The sequence below is a fragment of the Anomalospiza imberbis genome, chromosome 12, assembly GCF_031753505.1.
Source record: "Anomalospiza imberbis isolate Cuckoo-Finch-1a 21T00152 chromosome 12, ASM3175350v1, whole genome shotgun sequence".
In the NCBI taxonomy this organism is placed as follows: Eukaryota; Metazoa; Chordata; class Aves; order Passeriformes; family Viduidae; genus Anomalospiza; species Anomalospiza imberbis.
Genome location: NC_089692.1, coordinates 13015346 through 13039131, shown reverse-complemented (window position 1 = coordinate 13039131; position 23786 = coordinate 13015346). Strand labels below are relative to the sequence as shown.

The window sequence follows — 23786 nt, the reverse complement described above, 5'->3', positions numbered from 1 at the left end:
GTGCTGTGCATGACTGTGTACAGCATTTAGAAAGACAGAGTTACCTCATTTTCCTGGGTGAAATCAAGAGCATCTTCCCCTGATGCAAGCAGAGAATGAAGAATCCTTTGTTTCACCTGCTCCCATTCAACCAGCATTGATTCTCGGTGATACTCCTCAGCCATGGCAAAAGTCTGTTGGTGAAGAACAAGAGCTAAGGAACATATAGAAACACCCACCAGCCTAACTCTGCTATTAATAGACAAGCCCAAAAATGAAACAGAAAATAGCAACTACATAAATCAATCAGGTCAGCCCTCAAGAGCTGATGGTGCACTGCATATTATTTTAACAGGCTCCCTGTTCAGGTACAATGGGATTCACAAAGTAGGTGTATGTGGAATTAAGACAACTCTCACATACCCCCAGCTGGTAAAAGAGGGAAACTGTGTCTTTTCCATGGCACAGCAGCACAGGAATCTGAGCAGGCTGAAAATCAGAGGGCTTCCTTCTTTAACTTAGCAGCACACACACAATATCCAGGTTCTTCACTGATCTGTGTGGTTTGTTGAGACTTAACTTCTCTAATGACCACTAGCTTTTCACCTCCCTGGAGACTACAAAGGTCTGACTCAAAGGTCATTCTTAACTAAGATGCATGTTTATTGCCCATAAACATTTTCAGGTCTTTACCAGTGTATTTTTCTTTTAAATGGGAAATAGGATAAAATAAAATTCAAAATATTAAGGGAAAACAAACCAGTGTCAAAAAAAATCAGGAAGTCTCTATCATCAGGAACATAACTTGGGAAAGCACACAGGAAAATCAAACCCCAAGAAAAAACAACCTTTACCTTTAAAATGGCTGATGTGCTACATTGTTTCAGATCAAATTGGGGAACATATAGGAGGGAACAGCTTTTCCCTCAGTAACGGAAATATTCCCTTATTTTGGCAATAGCATTAGGATAGAGAAGGTGCTTCACTACCTTTTCTGTTATTGTTGGGGTGAGACGAATAGCCTCAGGTGTACCACCACAGGAAATAACAGACTCTCCACTAATTCTAAAGAGAGAATAAGCTATATTGCGTCTTCTACTTCTTTCCTGTTCACGCAGCTCCGTGCTGCAATATACTTAACTAAATGTCTTGGTTGGCTAAGTTTTTCATTTCATTGCAGTTCACTGCGAGGATATTGTCAATTAATGAGCAAAACATTCCTCAGAAGAAAGAACTGATAAGAGACAGTGACATTTGGCAAACAGTTAATTACAGTGCAAGCATGAAACTAGAGCTTAAGATTTGTGTTTCTTTGTTGCATTACAAAATTCACTTTATACTTTCATGGCATGATATAGGTCTCACCCGTCCCTTCACTATAATCACAGGGTTTTAAATATGCTTCAGTAGTTACAGATAATTTTATATAATTGAAATATTTTAATAATGTTTAAGTACTATTTCTTATCATTTGAAAGAAACACGGGCTCAGTTCTAAACTTGATGTCCCCAGTATACATGCAGAGAAACAATCATAACATGAGCACTAGGAAGTACGGAATGACATTTCCAAGAAGGAGTTTCAAGAAAAACAGGAAGCATTTTTCCATGCTGCATAATTCAATTACGAAAAATCACTGTCCCAGAACATGACAGATACCAAAAGCACAAATAGATTCAGAAACAGGATTAGATTAATTTCCTATCAGAAAACAAGCTTCTGCTCAGAGGATCTTCAACACAGCTATTTGTTCACAGGTGAAGATACAGGAGATGAAGAGGGGAAGGCTAACTTTTTCTTACAGGCTAAATACTGATCCCTTTCAAGGGAAGAAAATTAGAGTGCAAACCACTCCTGTTTTTGTTTTTAGGCAAAACCAATGGTGCTTTCTTCCAACTTACCCTCCTCCTAGACTCTTCAATGGCAGACAGCAATGCATTATCTTTTTCATTCTTCAGGAATCCCTGCAGAAAAGGAGAAACAGAGCTTCAGCCAAAAAATCAGCCTTGTACCAACATCAAACACATACTGTGGTACTCAGCTATTTCAGCTCTGAGAAGTGCTCAGAACTCTCTCTGCAGTCCAGTCCCAAGAAGTTTATATGTCACTTTACTTCACCAAAGGTACAGTAAGATGCCCATCCAGAGCAACGTGAAAATGAAAATGCATTAATCCCCTCTTTTAATATGCATTGAATCCTAGTAAAATGTCCTGCTTCTATTCTCTTTTATCTCTGTGTCCCAGCATCTGCTTCCTCTTGCTCTCCATTTGAGGGAGCTAGGATGAAAGCTGGTAGGAGTGATAAGCCAAGATAAGATTGTTGGACTTGAGTATGCTGAAAAAAATAAAACCAGCTTTGACTTGGCAGCTTCAGGCAGAAGTGGAGCTCTTGGAGGACCGATACAACTGTGAAGAAGAGCCTTAAAAATAGTCAGTTGAAGAAGGACAGAAATAACTAAACAGTTGGAAAGCATACAGAAAAAGTTTACCACACAGCTTCTCTCCATGAGTACAGCTGGAGTGGCTAACAATGAAGAATTGTGTTTTTAATTCTCAGTATATGAGTAAATCTCAAAGAGGTCAGGTGTGTGTGAACAAACTGACTTAGATGAGCTGTTAGCTCCTTATCCCAAAGGTTACTTTTATGACCTATACTAGGAAATGTGAAATGAAGTTTTAACTTTAAACAAGTAGCTGTGGGGTAAAATGCAGTAGCACAAAGAGACAACAATTGGGATATGTTTATCACATTTTAACATGCATAGCTTTATATTGAATTTTCACTGTTATATCACCAATTAAATAAACCAAGATGATTTGTATGCCCAGACTTCAACTTAATCATTGTTCAGGTCATAAAAAAGAAAAATAAGCTTTTGTATCCCTCTGAAGTAATCAGCTGTAAATTATCAACTCCATTAAGTGCTAATATCTTAAAAGTCTGTACACTCACTCCACAGCTCTAAAACCAAAAGCTGCTAACAAACCTAGAGAGAGGGAACTCAGTGAACCATGCTTATGCTTTTATAAAGAGAAAACACAGTTGCAGCAGTGTCCAACTGAATTTGTCAGTAATCAGGATGATTTTGTGCCTTTTAGTCTCCCTATCTTCCTGCAAAGAATTCCTGTGGTGACACATGGAGATTTGGGCTTTTGGAAAAATATATTTATGGTAGGTCTTAGAAACTGCCCTGCAGCAGGAATATATACAATCACAAGTATCACAGAGTGATACTTAGCTCTGGGAGGTGAGGAGCAATTGAAATTTTCCCAGTCTGAAGCAATCTGGCAGGACATTGTTGCATAGGTGTGCTGCTTTCTTCCTGCTCCCCAGCACCAGCATGTGAAATGAAGGGCATTGCACCCTCTCCTTCTGAAATATGTAGAACAAGCCTTTGAGGTACATGGGACAGGCTGTGACCCCCTTCAGCTGGAAATAAGAAGGTGACCCCTTTCTGTACACCAGAGAGAGAACAAGCCGCCCTCCTCCAAGAGACATGCAGTGCAGTTCCGCAGAAACAGCCCTTGAATTACACGCGAAGAGAGCGGTCACGCTACCCAGCCTATTCTTCATTTCACCAGCCGACAGGTCCTGCTTTATTTTTAGACAATGCCCACAGAGAAATCACAGTTACAACCTGAAAAAAGGAAGCTAAATCCAGATCCTTGCACACGTCTGGGGACCAGCTATTACAGCAGCTGTCACTGAGACAAGGGTTGCCGCAGCCACCTAACTGGGCCAAGACTGAGCCTCAGCTCTGTGCAGGAGAAGGATGGAGACGTGCCTTGTAAGACTTGTCCCTGTCTGCATGGGTAGAAGGACTTTGGGAGGGCAAAGAGTTTTCTGGGTTCCCTTTTTTTTTTTTCCCCCACCTTCAACCTAAAATGGAGAAAAATTACCTGGAATTAAAGCAAGCAATGCTTCAGAGCACACACCAATTTGTGAACAGAAGAGACAGACCCGTTTCTGATGGTAGAGATCAGATGCTGCAGAGAACAGCGTGTCAGCTGTATTCTAACAACACTGCTAATTTCAGAGTCAAAACCAGCTCACTGTCTCCAAGATGCAGACCTACAGTTACCTGGATGTGATGGATGGTGTGAGCTTGCAGAGGTCCTGGATGACTGGCTCCCTGCTTGCTCTGTGAGCACTGGACTCCTAAACACCCCAAGGACACAAGTCCTACCTTTTCTGCCCTTGGTCTTCCCCTCTTTCCTTTCAGGGATGTGTACACTAGCAGGTACCTGCCTAGAAATGTACACAGCAATGATGGTAATCAACAGGGTAATTTAAGATGTGCTTGAACTTCCCTTGATGTCAGTAAATCCAGGCTGAGTGTCTTAATGAAACCGCCCAGCTCCCAGAGAGTTCCGCTAGGTCTGTTTAAGAGATTATATTACACCGAATGCCAGTTAGAGGATAATTGTCTTTTTCAATCTCAAAAACTACTTCTTTAGCAAAATAAAATCCTCACATATTCCAAATAACATCTGTAATGCCTCAGTAAGGAGAAATAAATTTTAAAAAGGTTGCCCGATGTCTTGTGCTAAACATTATGACTCTAGCATGACAATTTCTGCTTCAGTTAATTACAGGCTAATTGTTAAACCTCAGAAGAGGGAGTTTCAGTAACTGACACTGGAGCTCCTGTTACTGCTTGTGCGAGCTGCTTCTACTTACTTAGGCCAAATAAGAGCTCCTGGGGGTGTCACTCCCGGCTTTGGTGGCCAGAATTTCACTCGTTAAGAAAGCGAGGTGCGTCGGGCTGGCTGCTGGATTCCCTGGATTTATCGCATTGCCACCTAGTGGTGCACTACACGTTGATCACCAGACACGATTTCATGGATATACATAAATGCACACAAATGCACCTCTGCTGCATGAAAATGCAGAGCCCCGGAACAAGGATAGGCAGAAAGATGGCAGAGATGCTCTTTACATCAGAGAGTTTTTGTCCTCAGAAATCCCAGGTCACTTTAAGGGATCACATATCTCTTAAGAAGGCTGGGCTGTGAACAGCACTGGTTGTGCTCACCAGTTACATGTGCCCTAAAAGCTTTCCGCAGTCCCAGCGGCAAGGTTTGACTTTGGCACGAACGCTGGCAGACTGTAACAAGGATACAGAGGTGCAGCGTTCAGCACACATGGAGAGTGCACGACCCACAAAGCAGGAGCTGCCCTCTCAGGGTAGATGCTGCTGATTGTACGAGTAGCCAGACATTGCTTCATATTCAGCATCCAAAGAGAAAAGTGGGAGGAGAACAGAGATTATTGTTAAGAGAGAAAAGCTATTTCACAGAGGCAGATGGCAAAGATAGGAACAGCCAACATGAGCATTGCTGTAATCTCAGAGGTGAAAACCTCACCTTGCAGCTCCCCAGGCACAAGCTCTGTCTGTGCAGGGATCCCAGTGTAGCCTGGATTTTGCTTGAAAATGAAAATCTTACTTCCCTGAGGCGGGTTTATGCAAAAAGCTCACAGAGCCTTAATGTCACATCACTCTGCCCTCCTTTAGTGAGTAGCTTTTGATTTTCCTCTCTTTTACTGTCTGACTCCCACACATCCTTCCTGCATCTAGTGTGGAAGGGAAGTAACATAACTCTTCTCCATCACCAGTTCTTTGCACCACTCACTGCCGAATGTTTCCCACACACCATTTGTACAATATCCGATGCGATGGTGTTTGCAAAACACGGACACAGGCACAGAAACACACCCACTCTCACACCTTCAGGCTCCCGCTTCTCGGTTAGTCCCGCTTACACTTACGTGACTACTGACTCTCAGCATCTTTCCTAAGCACATTCCAGATCCTCTTGGATCTCCTACACCTTGAATTTCAGCCTGATCTCACAGTCTCCCCTTTTTGCTGAAATCCAGCCTCACTCTGCTTCACTCGCTGATGGTTTGTAGAAGTGGCCCCACAGTGGAAGGGCAGGACAGGACCCCTGGCAGCCTGTGCTTGCTCCACAATTATCTCTCATCTTAGACAGCCACTGACTGACACAGGCTGGTCTGACAGCAACCAGCACCTGCCTCGCTCCAGCCTGAATTCCAGCAAGAGTGTGTTCCAGTAGTTCATTATCAGTACAAAAGGGCACAGGTGCACACACACCAATGGTCTCTTTTTGACAGGAGACTGAAAGTCTCTTCCATTTACTGCAGTAAATGGGGTTAGTAAACTCTCCTGGCTAAGAGAAGTCTCTTAATTACTTTCATCAGCCAGGCCATACTTTTAATACTTGATCTTAGTATTCAAGCTGTCAAGAGAAGGCGGATGTTGCCAAATAGTATATTGAGGCTTTGGATGTTGACAGCAATGGGTGCTTTTTCACTGGCACAAAAAGAAAGAAGAAAATGAAATGAACAATCTGGGACCATTTCAAGTCAATTGCTCTTTGATTAAAATATTTCCATGTGCTGGATTTCCAGTAGATCCAGTGAATCCAGCAGGGACAGTTAACAAAAATCACTCTGGCAACTCCAGGTGAAGCACCTGAATTTGCTATTTCTACTGGGAACTCTAAGAAACAATTTGCTAAATACAATCCAATTGAAAACATGGATACATCTGAGCCCACTCCTGAGGTGGTGTACCCTGGCACAACCCTCCTGGCCATGTTCTGTTTGGAAACAGAAAATGAAGCAAAACTACTTGTCACTTTTTAAATCTAAATTATTGTTTGTGCTGACACAAGCATCGGTGCTTGCTGGCTGGCTTTAAATAGATAGGCCAAAGGGTGAAGAGTCACAGCCAACTATTGTGTTCCCAAGGATGGGGACACACCAGTGTAGCATGGACAGTATTTGTCTATTCACTCTTCCATCGTATGCGTGACACCACAATGTCACACATGCAATATGTGGAATACAATATGGAAGCTTCCATAGGTCTCCCATGATTTGTTTTTCAGCAAGCATCAGTTTTTTTGGGCTAAAGCCATGCAGATAAGCAGCTTCACTACATACTTTGGCCTGTGCAATACTGTGCCCTTCAAAGCAGCAAGGCAGATGCCCAAAGATCAGCTACCAAGCACGAGCCAAGAGCATTTGTGAAACTGGCTTCCTCCTTGGAGAGCTTCAGATGGCAAAACTGCTATGGGGCCAAAACAGACTGAGGGCAGAGAGTAAGGTAACCCAAGGAAGGGTGATTCAGCAGTCAGTACCACTTCAAAGCTGCATGAGAGGCAAGGAATGCATCATTGTACACAGACAAAAAGCCCACTGGAAAGGACAGTCTGATGAATCTCATCCCATAGCTCTACACATTGTTCAATTTAAGGATTTAGCAATACAAAATTTCCCTAGCCTAAGACAGCTGCAGTTGTCAAACTACAACATACATTTCTCAACTTCCTTACCATCATGTTTAGAGTGGGAAATTCCGCAACATTTTTAATTCCCTGTTGACTGAACAGAAGAGGCAGGGAAAAACCAGAAGGCTTTAGAGTTTGATAAGACCCGAGTCAGTTGTTGCATCAGAGACTTTCAAAGCAACAGCCGTGTTGAAGCTGAAAAGGGAAAAGCACATAGCCATAGCTAGAACACAAAACTGTGCTAATACAGCCAAACACTGGGCTTGGGGAAGATCTGCTGCTCTGCCACCTGCCTTCACAGGGGTCGAATCACATCCCCCTGTGCACTGTGACCCTGCTACACACTTGTAGCCAATACTCATGCTCAGCTGGTTTGAGAGTCAAGCTAGGAGAGTTCTTCCCCACCCTGCAAGCCAATAGCATTTGAGTGGCACTAAGTCATTAAAATATACAAAGCCTGGCTTCATCTCTGCTTCCTTGCGTGACTAGTAGCAATCTTAAAGACTACTTCAGGGTTTTTAAAGTGGCTTCCTGCTCCAGCAAAATCAAATTTTGCAAAGCTGCAATACTGTCTTCCTTTCATGATGGAGAAGCAGCAACCTGGGCCTCGCCCCAGCAGCAGCAGGAGTCAATGCAGGCCAGGCTGGAGCCCATGAGCAGTGCAGAACAAGAGGGGCACCTCCACTTGCCCACAAGGCTCTCCCTGGGGCTGTGTGCACCATGGAAGATGCACAGAACACCCCTTCCCAGAGACAAGCACTGGGGCAGGAGCAGGCCTCCCCTACCTTGCCATTGGTACACGTTGATGCAGCGACCAGGTTCAAACACAATCTTTAATCCGTGTTACAGAGTGAGCCTTAAGCAAATATTTACAAAGAGCTCTCTGCTGCAGGTTAGTGCCTGCAATGCAAAGATCTAGCACTCTTTTCTGTATTATTTTACTGGTTTAGACCATTTGATCTGTGAAACTCATGCAGTTTTCACAGTAATCTTAAGACGGTATGCAGGAATATTGGATTTTGCTGTGTTGGATAAATATCATTATTCCTTCTAGCCATGACAGGAGAAACTCAAACTGCCGAAAGAAGCATTCATTCCTTGGGAAAATCACGGATCAGCTCTAACATAAGCAGGGGCAGATGGTGCACGCTCTTTGACTCTTGCTGGGCCTGTTTGAATCTGGCAAGTGAAGACTGGAAATGTGTTCCTCAGACATACAGGCTTGAAGGGAAGAAATACAAAAGTGAGTGGCTAGCACTCACTTCAGCCAGGACACCATCCATTAAGCATGGAAGGCTTATATCAATACAATATCAGTTAATATAAAACCATCAGTTAGTATCAAACCATCCCCAGCACTCAGAGGCACCACCACATCCCACACCCAACCGCAGTCCTCCAAAACACATCTGCAGCATGTAGCCAGCAAGGAGAGTGCAGGTATCTGCAGTGAATAGAAGCAAAATTTACCATGAAACATACAGGGAGCACAGCTTTATCATACTGGAAATGTCTAGAAAAATACCACTGTTCAGATTTCCTGCAGAAATATTGTGCCAGGCACTCAGCAGCGCCAAAATCAAACTCTCTGCTATGTGGCACTGCTTGTTCCATGTATAAATGGAGATCATCACTGCTGGCAAGAAACATGATTCTGCTTAATTTTAGTTTCTTCTAATTCAACACAGGATGCTCAGTGAGTTCATGCACTATGAGATTTCAGTATTTCATTTAAAACTGTACTTACACATGGCTTAACTCGTGACATAACATGAAAACTCATTGCAGTGTTCCTGTGTATTTTAGATTTTTAAAAATATGTCAGAAACATTTCCAGGATTTAACAAATCCAAGTGCAATTAAAATGATTGAAGTAGGAGATGAGTTTTAAAAAAACACCACAATATATCCACCATTGCAATGTATATAATTTATATACTGCTTACACAGCATACCTAATTATTAAAATATTAGTAAATATCCATACTTTTTGTTCTGTCTTTCCCCTCCATCACAGTGAAACCAACAGAACTTCAATTACACAAGTTAGTTTCTCATTCACAGACTCTAAAAATTGGTGCCATGTCAAGGTTGGCTGCACAGCGCATGGGAATGCTGTAAGTTTTTTTCAAAGTCACAAAGACTTTAATGGCATAAGACTAAGATAATACATTTCTTAATCCAAAATTTTGCAGCGAAGTTGATTACAATGAAGTTCTCTTTCACATACAATCACCAGCCTCCACTGCACAGATCACTTTTGACAGCAATTGTTAATGCAACACAAAAGTACTTTAAACAACAGTGCTACTTTCTCTAGTGATCCTGTCTTTCTCCCCAGGCATATACTCCTTTTCCTTCTCCCTGTAATATGACTGGGAGCAGTTCAACAACAATCCCAGGTCCTATCAAGGTACAAAGCACCAAGGAGATCTGTGCAATAACAAAACGAAGTCTAGAATAGCCCTAACCTGCTGAGAGGTCATGCAAAGAACAGGAGGAGTAACAATGAAAACAAATATCAGAACTGGAAAGGTACTACCATCTTTACATTCCTAAATATTTTTATCAGGAATATAAACATCTCTGTGTTTTATTAACTGAATAAATATAAAAATGGAAAACTAGAAAGAAGGTAGACAGACTCTTGCCAGCCAACTGTGGCAGTAGAAGACATTACTCAAGAAGGAGCTTTTTCAGCTGGCTAACACTGGTACATTACATCTGAAAACACCTCAGATGGTGTTCCTGTTTGTCTTAATCAAGACAAAGAAACCAAAATGTCACAAAGGCAATTAAAAACAGCTCTACCTCACTTGGAATTACAACTTCTTGAGTGAGGGAGTCTCTCCACACAGATCAGGCCAGCAGGAGCAGCAGCAGGACTCACGGGAAGCCCATCTCCTGTGGCACCAGCATCAGCACAGAGCGAGCAGACCACACAGTCTGAAACCTGAGCTCATTCACCAAGTTTCCAAATATATGGCTACCTGTTTTTCTTGACATTTTTGAATGCAGAGGGATGACCTTAGTGTGGGGCTTTGCTCAGTGCTATGATGAGTGGTTACAGCCTCTCCCCTGAGCTATACAAGTCCTCGCATGATCCTAAATAAAAAATACAAGCCTACAAAAATCACTAACGCGTCAAGAGATCCACAACCAAAACTCAAGGCTTTGCCTCTTTTCTGGAATTTAAGTAAATTAAATTATGAGATAATTCCAGTGGCTTGAGATCCACAATGCAATCCCATAGTGAAAATATTTATAGCATGCAAACAAAGATAAATTCTGATCATCTACTAGAATAAGCTGTTATACGCGCCTCTCCGGTATCACATCTTTTAAGGGAATATAGTGAAAAAATCTAGAGACTTAAATGATTTAATATCTTCATTGTACAGTCATATCTAAGGCTGTAATGTAATACGTCTTGCTGGAAACATGCTCGCATCAGGCAGGACGCCCTCAAATCAAGCCATCGAAACCAATTTCACTGATGACGCCATTTTCTTATTTCTTTCGCTGCCATTTTAGCATCGTGGTTACTCCACATTTCCTCGAGAAGTAGCTGTGCATTCTCCCTGCTCTAAGAGGAAGCCATGCTCGAATAACACGGTGACAAATCAAACTCCTATGTTGAATTTCTGCCCCTGTCACATCCTTGCATGGCAGGGGCAGATACGAAGCACAGTTGCCATTGCAGACCACACCTCAATTTCCTGTACCGAGAGCTGGCGAGGCATCTCCTAAGATGGTGCAAGCTGAGAAACCAGCCACTGGAAATCCACAGGCACCACACAAAAAATTGATACAACTGAGGAAAGAGGAGTGTCCAGCTCTCTTACAGGAGGTATCTCTCTGAACCCCACGGAAAACACTGGCTAGTAAGGGAGTAGTTTGAAAAGAGAAGCAAACGGCATAAAGGAGGCACACAGATAAGCTTGCAGTGTCTGCTGCTGGACTAATTGTGTATTAGTATTAACATATAGGCAACCACAAGAACCCACTTAACCTGGCAGCAGAAAATTCATTTTTTAGTATCACATCCAAAAGCCACCCCAATCAATCAAGTATTCCTTATCCCAAAATGACATTTCTGATGGATCACCAGGAAGAGGGGCAAATTATTAAACAAACTTGCTACTCATTAACACCCAGCTTCCTCTAATTCACTTCTAAAAATTTTATTGCAGTTCTTCAGTCTCCCCCATCCCTTGCTAAGTGCTTTATCCTTCTGCTTGTCTGACTGGGAACGTGTAACCTTGCGGTTTGCGAGAAACAGGGATGCTCTCAGGATTTTTTGAAAACCAAAACATGACTGATATTTCCACATCTCTTCCTTCACAATTTCAGATGAGTTGAAACAGTTAAATGCCTTCAAGTTAGTCTGAAACTGTAGGTAAAAAACACAGTAATGAAAAAAATTGGTTCTCTTTACCTTCTCTGGATTCAAGTAGTGAGCCTGGCAGCACTGAGTCTGACACTGTCCCTGTTCTCAGGCTGACTCAAGTGGAACAATTTTGGCTGCTGTGCCCCCATCCCACAGCTGAAAGCCTGCCTACTGCCTTCCTGAACATTCCTGAGGAGCACGAGTTATTTTTCTGCTTCATGAAAAGAAAAGCCAAGCAGCATCTTCCAACCTCCATCTGCATTTCAGACAGAAAGCGATGCAGGCAGCGAACGCTCGTTGCCTCAAAGGGACAACGCCTGGTTCAGACATCAGAATCCTGTCAGCACTGGAAATGCGACAACCAAGTTACACCGGGATGCAAATCCTGAACCAGCATAGATGGCTTACCCCAGTGCTGTACCTCCACAAAAGGGATTCCTGTAACATTTCTACTGCAGTTTGAAGTCTCTCAGAAAAACCCATACAGAGAAAGAAAACCTTTCCCAAGTTAAATTTATTTCGCTGATAGCGACTAACACGACAAAGAGACAAGATTACATTCACTGTAGTGTGAAGAATGTACGCTTTTTTTTTTTTAAATACACACTGGAATGTCAAGAAAATGTGTGAATTTGAAGTTCAGCCCTCTTAAATAACATAAGATGATTTGGCAAAATCATCCACCTGAGTTAAAAAAAAATAAGCCCAAGTTAGCTACCCCATTTTTCCTCAGTATTTGCACATAAATCATAGCTACTTTGTTCGCCTAATAGCTATTTTCAACATGACACCTTATCCCCTAGAACAAATATAAATATTTTACTGACAGTGAAACCAAGCAATTTGGAGTTCATACATGTCACGATATCTTTAAATCCTCAATTTAAACATGCCATGGTCTTTAGAAATGGTTTTTCCTTACTACGTTACTGATATATTTCACATAGTTAATTATTTAAATTACATATGAATTATTAATTACAGATCATTAAAATAAGAAACAGAAGTCTGGAATTTGCCTGTTATAATTATACAACTTATACTTTAAAATGTTAGCCACTAAAGGGCTCAGAGAGAAAAGCATACATTCAAATTCTCTGCTGCAATAAATATGTTACAATAAACACTTTATCCTTTTTCATCTTATTTCTCCTGTTTTGTAATAAACCTAAGGTTTAAACTTTCCAGACTTGGGGCATGAGGCTGGTGTGCTGAGGATACACCACAGACAATAGGTTTCCATTTTTCTCCTCTGGCTGTACTCCACCCTGGCTAAGGAACTGTCTAGCAGTGCGTGCCTTTATTTGCGCCTTGCATTAACAAGGCACGCAAGCTTTCGGACTTTAATGTAAATTAAATGTCAAGTGCAGATGCTGCCAACAGATATCACGGAAAACCCTGCTATAAGAGACCTATAGCTAATTATTCTTTACAGTGGCTCAGTCATTTTTTCATACATTAATTTATGGAGCTTAGTTGAAGTCTGTCTCCCACCCACTTCAAACAAAGGAAAATAATTTGCCACACTGTACTAACTGCAAGGATAACTGAGCAGTCTCCCCTACGGGGTCAGTGGGGATGGGATGGCTTCCTCCATGTTTTTACACAAGCAAACCACATATTTAATTGTCCTTTACTTGATTTTTTGCTGAGCTGCTTTTGTGGAAAGACCCCCCTTTGCACAGGTAATCTGGTTGGAGAGAGGCAACTTTTTGGCCATGCTATGCCACTGTTCCATCTCTTCCCTCTGAGCATTTCTCAGTTCACAAAAGGAAGAGTGCAGAACGTGGCACACAGGCACCTTAATATTTGGGGAGGGAGCTCCAAAGGAGGCAAGTCACTCTACTGCAAAAGCCCAGGTGCTGTCCCAGCACAGTTCATTTTATTAAACTGCTTCCTTTCATATACAAAAATAGAACTGAAAGGAAAGGAGAAAAATCTACTCACTCTGTACTTTTGTCCCCATACCATAGCCAGGCAGAGCTCCCAGTTTCATGCAGCTTCTAAGTCCCCAGGTCTGAAAGTATTAAATGAGCTGCCACCCACCCAGCTAGTAATGGCCACCACATTTATATAAATGTTAATTCCCTGACTGCTTCCCTTTACTATGACTTTACTGGATTAACCCTTTTCATAACGTATCCTATTCACTTGAAAGAGGGTTGGGACCTAGGCTACAAACTCCAGGTTGACTAAGCAAATATGCTTCACCACCTCATTTAAGAAATTAACAAAACAAGAAAAAAAAGCAAATCTCCACATATCTTCATTTGCTTTGAAAGAGTAGAAATATCTTCTCTCTTATTTTTGTCCTACATTTGAAATCCTGACTTCAAAATAAAATTCAAGAAAGTTTAACGCGTCTTCTAAATAAATCTTAAGTGCATATGTAAGAACAGGGGAAACAGAATGGACCAACATCTCTGCACCACAATGAAAAGCAGGAGAAAAAAAATCATAATCAAGTAGCATCTTTATTTTTTGTTTAAAATACTTCCATAGACTTTTCATAGCCTAGGGAACAGAAAACAGGAATAAAGGCATTCAGAAAGTTATGCTACTGTATTTCTGCATAAATGAAAAGCAAAGTCAGCAATGTCAAGAGGGTCTTTAAAAAGGCAACACAAATGAAACCCAAAGCAGACGCTGGACTGCCCCACCCAACAGCTGCTCTAGCAAAGAACATTGGAAGGTAAAGGCACAGACCTTCCCATTTCTTTTCTGTGAGCAAAGGACCTTTTCTCCAAAACTACCCACCTGTTCTCTTTAATTACTCACCTACAAATTAAAACAACCTGCAGCAACAGCACAAAGAGAAACCGCCATAAAAGACACCTATAGGAAAACTCTCTCTTATCAAAGCAAGCTTTTTATCCTCATTTTATATATTTTAAAAGATAGACATTCCTACCTGTAGATCTCAGTACTGAGGAGTTACAAACCTGTTAATGCTGGCTGTAACTGCCACACTTCAGCTGCCTGGTATTTAGGCTTACACAGCTGTATCTATCCCTATTAATGTTCAAGTTTTCTCATCTAAAAAAAAAATATATATAAATCAAACCTGCAAGTCTTGAAATGGCTGAGACAGTCAAGAGTCCAGCAAGACAATAAGAAAGCAGCTGCTTTCCACGGCTGAACACCACTGCCTGTAAAGCATCTATATATTTTTTTCCAGTGGTGCTTTATTCAAATTCTAGGAAAAGCATCAGTCTGAAACCAGTAACTGATGGGAGTAACAGTTTATAGGTTACAGAAGGATATTTTATTGTTAACGGACTGTACCATGTAGGAATTAGGAGGGGGTGAGGCAGCAGGCAGGCAAGAGGAGAGAGATGCTACTATTTTTTTTCCCTGAGCCACTGCAATTACCCTGATGTGAATTTTTGATGACTTCCGACATATTGCATGGTTAATAATCGTTTCAGCTGTCATGTTTGGTTAATGTGGAAAATGCATTTGCTGCATTGTGATGCAGCACTCCAGCCACAGATTGTAACACCAGTTGTGAAGCTATTCCCTTAACTGAGCTGCATGAATTTGCACATACCATGAGGCTGAAATAAATGGTAGTTTGATTTTTATACAGCAACTGAAAGCTTCTGCCATTTTAGACCTGCAGAGCTGTTGGTACAACTTGTACAGGCAGATAATTTTACTGCATATTAATTGCTGCTGATGCTCTTTAAAGGGGAGCTTTGATTCTCCATTGTTTTGCTGTGTTTGGTTATTTAGCAGTTAAAAGACTGAGATACTATTTATGTTAAACGTCGCACATTTTTGTAGCTTTACACAGGTTATTTAATTGTAAGCATATATACATCAATGAAACTGTCAGCACTACAGAAATGCAGCCTTGTTATTCATACAGGCTCAACCTACTTCTTCCTCCATATGATACTTAAGAGTATGTATATATATAACCTTGTTTTACAAATGATTGCACATGAGGTGTGAAAATAAAATGATTGCACGTAAGAGGTGAAAATATGTTGCTTACAATCAAATAAAGAGAATTTTATTTGCAAAGTACCACTTCTTCACCCAGACTTTAAACATCAAACGGAAAAGTATAAGGTTACATAAATACTCGCGTGTGCCTTTCTCTGTCACCAAGAGAAAAACAATGCTGCAAGCAATCATGCAATTACAAGAGGAGATGTAAAACTGCAGAGATGAAACCATGCTAGGAGCCAGTCACCCGATGATTAAAGTCAGGCCAGTGTATTCCAGCAGTCAGGTGATGGTGCCATCATTACAGTGCAGAAAGCCATGGAAAAATCGAGAAACAGACCACCCCCATCTTCAAGAAAAAAATTAGAAGCACCAAAGGAATAAAGAATGCACTTGTTAATATGCCAAACGTACAACCATGAAAAAGCATTTTACAGAATGTGTGTGTAACACTATCGGGAAGTTACTGTCACAGGTCCCAAGTGCACATTTAACCCACGGTGCCAACCCAGCTCCAGTCTGCAAACTGCTGGTGACACTCCTAAATTCAAAGTTCATTCTTTTTAAATTCCAGAACAACAGCCCTGCTGCCACATCACTTCATTTCACAGTTCAGCAATTCTGCTCACAAATGCACGTCTTCAATTTGCAAACACATACGTGCAAAAAAAAAAACAGACTTGGGATGTCTACGTTTAATGAAGAACAAAAAGCTATCGGGAGAGTGTTTTACTGTGCATGAACACTGACATACCTGCAGAATTACCACCAATTCATTAACTCCACTTCTGTTTAAATTAAAACAACACTGCAATGCCTATGTTAGACATGAAATATCAGAAAATATATTTTCTATGGAAAAAAACAGGAGTCTCTGAATTACCATTGTACTCTCTGGTTTGGGAGCAATTCCCATTAACAGTGTTATGTCTGCTGAAGGTGCTCTGTGGCTCAGACTCACCTACCCCAAAGGCATCATTGCACCTTGCACAATTCAGAGTTTTGCAGGTGGCAGAGTGATTGCTTACAATGTGTTCTGGCTTTGAAATTAGCAAACCTTATCTTAAAGGTGATTTTCCTCAAGTGACTGCTAGGAGCAATCCCTCCCTGCTTGTGACCAAATGAACACTGAATATCTGAATCCTCCCACCAGGCATTTCACCAGTGGAGAAGACAGGGTCTGAATCCAACATTCTTAGAGGAAAACTGCAGTCAGTTGCATTGCAGGGAAAATTATTGATCACAACCAGCAACAACCCATAGTGCAGGCAAAGTCCCTTTTGGGAGAGGAAGGTTAATACATTTGCAGGGATAATTTAACTCTGGCATTCCTCCTGCATTTCTGAGCATCCATGTCTGGCACCATCGCTGCTGCTGGGCTTGCTTCAGTGACTTGCCACTCACCTCACACACACTGCTCTGGTTTTGATGGCTTCTCCCCCAACTTACCTCTAGTCTGCATAACCCACTAGTGGTGCAGAGACAGAAGCACCAAGGATACACAGACCTTTTGCTTCCTAGCCGAACTCTGAAACAGGTAAAGGTACCTGGAGGGACAGTCGACTCTTTAGGACAGACAGCAGTCTCCCAGGAATTTCAGGAGCACTATCATCCATCTGGAGCTGCTAGCCACAGCTTAAATGTGCTGCTTTTCTCAAGAGACATTCTCTATTATTTTCTGGCAATATAATGCTACTGCAGAAGCTCCTTGCAATTGCAGATCTAGGCATTACAATCAGCGCGATTATATATCTATACTTTGTTTTACATATTGCATTACCAGGGAAAGCCTTCCTGGTGTGGTTCAGCATAGCACTGTCTCCCATTACCTATGGATTTCTTAAAGCAACAGCTTTGAGGGATGTGAACAGAAACTAACCACCCCAAATGGCTGTTAGTGTAAACAACTGTGAGCGCTAAGCCAGCTAAGATGTCGGAACTGCTATCTGTTTCACTGGCAATCAATTTAGTGGAGCGTTCAGTCAGCTCATGCATCAATCACTTCTGCACTCTGATGTGACTGTGGGAGGAGAAGAAGGAAAACTACTGTTCAGGGCTGCTGGGCCCCAGCTAAGGAAAACTGCAAAAGTCTTCCTTCTGAGTAGAAAGCATCATCTCTCTAAGAGAATGACAATGCAGAGAGAACGCAGAAGCTGTTGGAGTAAGAATATCCTTCTCTGGGTCACGATCATTCCCTCACTCTGTCTCTGGGTGTTCACAATGACCTCCTGCCTTGGTAGGTAAAGCTTCATCTCTGGAGTGAAGGAGATTCCTTCATCATGACTACAAAAACAAAAAAAACAAAATATGCAATCACCCTTACCTTAAAAAAACCAAAACCCACCAACAAACCATAAAACATGGCAGCCTGCAATCAGTTATATCATCTCCTTTTCTTTCAGAATTGCAGTGGAGAGGGGTAAGGTGGAAAATAGGACCAGCATCCCTGGATCTGCTCCTGTATTAGTGCTGTTATGAAGCTCTACAGTTTCAATGTCTGCCACTGCTGGTGAGCATTAGCCAGCAAAATTGAGAGACATTGCTGGCAGTGAGTTTAAGCAGTGTAACAGTAGCTCCTTCCCAAAATTTCTTCTCTGCTTAATCCAGCACTGTAGCAGCAGCAGCAAATACTGCACTGTCATACTGGCTCTGGAGAAAGCCTTAAAGCATTAGCTGGTCCTCTCTGCAAGGCCAGCAGGGTGATTATCCAGCATTAATGACAGGCGAGGTCTATTCCTCTGTCTTCAGCTCTGCACACTCATCCTAGTCCTTTCAAAGGGATGCAGAAAGAACAGCCAGAGAGTTCAGGAGCCCAATCCAAGCAGGTGGTGAATGAAAGAGGAAGAAAACCCAGACTAACACTTCAACATCAGTACAGTTACACACAAGCAGAGCAGAGCAAACAGTCAGGTTGAGTGTATTATGATGCTACTGGCCTGTCTAGCAGGGAATTTGGGCTTTGTTGCAATGGGCTAACTTACATGGACTAAGACAAATAAGCCATCCAGAGTCAAAACAAAAACTAGAACAGGGAAGTGACCAGCTCCAGTAACATCCACTATCATCATCACAGGAGCCATCCTCCTTCAGGGGAAAAACCACCAAGGCACTCACTGGGAGTTGCTGGCTGGTTAGAGAGCTCAAAGGACACCTGAGTTTCAACACAGCTTTAGAACTAAATTTGTACCAAACAAGAGGCAGGATGTGAAGGCAGAGAGCAGGAAACACCCCTGAGAGAACCGACTGAGGACCAGTGCTTTGTGTGACCAGGCAGTTCCAGGGGGAAGTGAAACACAAATCCTGTAAAATTAGAAGAGTGCTGGTCCCAAGCAGGGGAGAGGTGGGGGGAGCCCAGCCAAGCAGAGAGGATTAGCACCAACACTGGCAGTGCTGTTACTGCCATCCACACCCCAATTAGTGGTATCATTTGTCCGGATGAATGGGGAACTTGCACTCAATTCGGCAATTTGACAGGGTGTCACTGAACTACCTCACGTCCATATTTATCCAAGAGCCAAGTGCAGGAACCAGTTTTAATTAGAGCCTGTTTGACAAAGAACCGAGGGTATTACCCATGCTCTCACCATCAAACGATAATTGAGATGTAATCGTTTAAACAAAGAGCAACAAGTGTCCATTTACCCAAAGCCATTGTTAAATACCCACTAGGAGATTATTTTCAAAATTATAATGTGCCATGAATATGCAAACCACTTTCCATCTTTAGCATTGAAAAGAATAATCACCTTTAAAAAAACTCACACCACCAAAAACCACAACTGAAAGCCAAACAGCTATTTTGCAGCAGAATTTGAGGAGTGCTTTAAACACGCCAATGCTAATTTAAAAGGTGGGGGGAGAGAAGTGATGGCTCTGCTTTGGGGCCATTAAACTCTGTCTGGAAAGCCCTCTTTTGTACAGCACTAGCCTGCTGTAAGTCTGTAATTATGAGGAGAATGTGTTAATTTTTAATTCAGATTGCTAACCCCTTTTTTATGTACAAACCCTGCGTGTCAATCCCTCTTGCAGATGACTGTAAGCACCGACATGATCAAATTCAACCCTCGGTGGTAAAAGCACGCTCTCCCTGGGAGGTTTGGCACTGTGCATTGGAAAGCAACTCAACCTCGTAGTGAAATAGCTCTTTTATAAAACTGTCACCTCAGCATCGTGGCAAGCAAAACCTCTCGACCCACAGCCTATTAAACCAGAACCATACGGCCACTGATATTCACACCTTCGTTTCAGCATTCTTCTGTCTGGCTACTGAAATTCTAACACCGCTACACAGGAAGCTGAATTCCCACGTCCCTCACATTCCCAAACACAGGCAAGCACAGGATGAGGAACTTAACCTACCACTGCCTGGAGGCCCACACCAAGTTAATAGCTGTCAAACACTAAGCTCGTCTTTCATCTCTTCTGACTCCTACTGATACCAGCAATCCGCGGAGGAACCTGGCTTAAGACCATGCTTTGACACAGTCCAGCAATGAATTATTAACTCCAGCAGAAGCTGCAAAGCGTCAGCTAGGAGCAAACATGAGCCTTCTACGATGATTAACCAGAATGCAATTATCAATGCTCCTGCTTCTCACAAAATGTCTCCAAATTCCCCATCACATAAAGTCCAAAAGGCACCACACAGAAATGCACATCCACATGGCATGAAAGCAGAAACAATTCTGTGCTTTCACCTTTGTTTCTTCAGGGTTATAGTATCAGAGTGGTCTGAGAGACAGCAACTATATGTGGACTTGCAATACTAACAGAAGAGTCATATATGCAGAACCAAGTCCATATTTTTATTTTCCACAGCAATTCAATACATCTTGGACTGGATAAAACACAGTCACAGAAACTTGCCTGAAGATTCAGAACCATCCTTGGACATGTTACACCACACTGGGCACACAGAAGCCAGCTGTGGCTCCCAGCCTGCTCACCAACAGTAGACAGATGAAGATAGATACATTAACCCCTTATGATGGTGAATGCTACACAAAAGGGCAGCCCAGCCTCCTTCTGAAACACATGGGCCCACCCTGCCAGTGGGATGTAAGATATGAGCCTCTAGCAGCATTCCAACGTTCAGGAAGAACAACTTGCTCAATTCTCTGCCAAAGGAATCCAGACAACTCCCCATATTAAACCACCATGTGTAGAGAGGCAACAAAAACTAGTGATAGACCTAAGAAGACCTGGTGAATCCCAAGATGTTTGCTTGGAATGAGGTGCCATGCCATTCTGAAATTAGCAGTGAAAATCCAGGATGAAGACAGCATTTTAGTTTTTACTTAGATGAGAAGCTAAATTTGTGCTTTTCCTTTAATTACAGTTGCCAGCTCTGAAGAAAGTGGCACTAGAACTGCTGGCCAGCATGGAAAATAAACACCCACAAGCACGCAGGTTAAAGTGAACCACAGCAGTTGTATGGCAGCTTTGTAAAACCATCCTTGTATTTCTCATAGTGAAAGTACAACTGAAATCAGTATTGGCACCTCAGCAGGCTTAATTAGAAGTCAGGTCTACTCTATTCAGGTCTTTATACTGTGCTCATTACATTAATATCCAAGTGCCTTCCAGTCCTGCATTAAGTGACATGACTAACATCTGTCAGTGTTGTTTGTTCTCTTCTCCATTTCCTGGAGGAGTGGAAACACAGTGTTCAAGCAGATCACAGAACACCCAGAGACTGGGAAGGGGGATTCCTTAAGCCCTGGCTCACACAGAGCATGGCCATGTCTGCTTGGTTAATGATTTTATATCGTAGTCATCAGCAGAATGATTAAGCAGCTGTATGTATTAAAACCACCAGGTCCCCTCCCAGCAGCATTTCCATGCAGGATTGACATGTTTGGAAGACAAACAAAAATCTGTCCTTTGTGGACCAAATTAAGTCATTTGGAGTTTTATCATTTCTCTGCCTGAATCTCCTTGCCTTGTCGTCTTAGAGTAGATAATGCTAAGGATACAACTTCCAGCAGGGGAAATAAAAGCGTCCATCTGTTGAATTTGAGTAAAAGGGACAACAAAGGTATGAACAGCTTATCCTACCCTTAAATCCCTTAAAAAACACACATCTTAAAAGTTACAGAGGTTTCACCTGGCTATCAAAACCAGACGACTGAAGTCAGTAATTATTACTTTTGTACTCACATGCCTTTCACCTTTCCCAATGATTATCCATCTATATATCTCTATCCTTCTGATGCTGAAAAGTACTTATGTCACCATTTCTCCCAAGTTATAACCCAGTAATTCTTTGAAAAGACACTGTGAGGACACAGATAGCTAAAGAATGGGAAGAGCTAGAAGGAAAAGAACTGGGAGGGATCGAACCTTAGACCCAAGATGAAGGATTGGAAATGCTGTATGTCATAAGGTCAGCTAGCTTCTAGTAAAAGCAAATGCCTAGAGAAAGGTCAAACTCAATAATATAAACTTGGTTGAGATTGGGAAACAATGGGCTGCAGGGGATGAGACTCACCACCACCTTCTCATTTGTCCATCCAAACCTTCAAAACTGAAGGTAACAGAAGCCCACTGAAACTGAGTCACCAGCTGTTAGATCAGAAAAAAAGCAAGAACTCATTCCAGGCAAGTGAGGGGAATGCACAGAGCTTTCATTTAATGCAATGTGCATAGCCATACAAAATGGGGATTAGTCTTTCACAAAAAAAGAACAACCTTTTCAAGTGTATAGATAAAGAGACTCTCAGGAAGGGACAGAGGCTGACTCAGAAAACTATTAAAAGGACAAAGTGACTTTCAAATAGAGGTCACCAGTTCAAACATGAACTAGATCAGTAGTGGCCAAGACTAAAGCATCTAAAGACTGATTAGTGGTGTAAACAAAAATGTCTTGCTAATCTTCTTTGAGCTCCTGCTACACAGGAGCCCCCATTGCAAGATCCATGCAGAAAGCAATGCAGAATTTACTTTCTGTCCGGCCCCAGAGGAACAGCCAGGGCTTAGGTGGGTACCCAGAAATAAAGTGCCTGTCCCTAATCAGTGCAGAAGTGAGACAGCACTGCTCCATTCGCTTAAAATGGCTAAATTATTCATTCTGGTTAGGATACTCTAGTATCCTAGTGTGCTTACATGTTTGTTGGTGGATACATATTATCAGATATTGCACTGAACAACACCCACATAGCATCTATAAACAAGCATTATGATCACAGTGCAGGCTTCCGGTATTATTTTGTCAGAGAATTTTCCTGTGAAAATACTTTGCTGATTCACTAATGTCATACAACTTATATATTCATGAAAAACAGACCACCAAATGTCATTTATCCTTTCCTCCAGCACGGCTCAGAAGAGGCTCCAGTTATCCCTAGAGATCTTGCAGCACTGCAGACTCAGATGTCTATTATGAGAAGACTTCCTTCACAACATCCTTCCAGAGGACATCCAAAGAGGGCAGACAGGATTCCAAAACATACATTTCAGTAATGAAAAGCAGCAAACACACAATGTTTATCACTCAGGAGGTACATCCACTAATGCAGCCACTTTAACTTTGGTCATCAAGCACAACTTGGGTGTCTCCCATCTACCTTCACAGGGAATCACAGCTCTAACATCACACCATGTTGTAAAACACAGATATCCAGTGAAACATTATCCTTCTCACTACTACTGGGACCTATAACTGAGGTTGCTGGGGGGTTGTGTCAAAACACTGTATTTATAGGTGGGGTTGTGTCAAATCATCCTTCACCTACTATTAAGCAAACACTTCTTTATGGAACTGCACTTTAGCACAGTCATCATTACATACATCGATGCATTCTTTTATGTTGCTACTCAATTATGATATAGAATATTATTAATGTACTATTACTGAACTAGGATCCTGCAAATAACATTAATTCCTGTGTCTATTTATTGAAAGCAAGGACATGTTAGAGGCAAAGATATAGAAGACTTGATTTCCTTTTTAAAGAAAACTTTTATTAATGTTTGTTCCAGACAAGATCCTCCAGCTGCTGAAGTTTAATACCACCCAAAATGCATTTTCCCTAGGGTCCTCCATTATCAGCAAGGGCCTTTCTTGCAAGACAAATCTTTCAAGAGCTTTTCTTTGCTATCCAATCTGGGAGACTTAGGTATTCAGCATTCAAGGAATGCAAGCAA

At 41.9% G+C, this 23786-nt stretch overlaps 1 protein-coding gene across 4 annotated transcripts in view; it reads right to left on the bottom strand.

Annotated features, from left to right (window-relative positions):
* Window positions 1-23786, bottom strand: part of NUP93 (nucleoporin 93) — a 78974-nt gene that overhangs the window by 28829 nt on the left and 26359 nt on the right. For 3 of the 4 annotated variants that reach the window (XM_068202830.1, XM_068202832.1, XM_068202829.1), the window contains exons 4-5: window positions 1882-1944; window positions 45-173 (exon numbers count right to left, since the gene is read on the bottom strand). In XM_068202830.1, coding sequence (XP_068058931.1) covers window positions 45-173; window positions 1882-1944 — 192 coding nt within the window. Of the gene's footprint in view, window positions 1-44; window positions 174-1881; window positions 1945-14751; window positions 14892-23786 lie in introns of those variants that run through there. The other variant, XM_068202831.1, reaches the window with a different exon arrangement.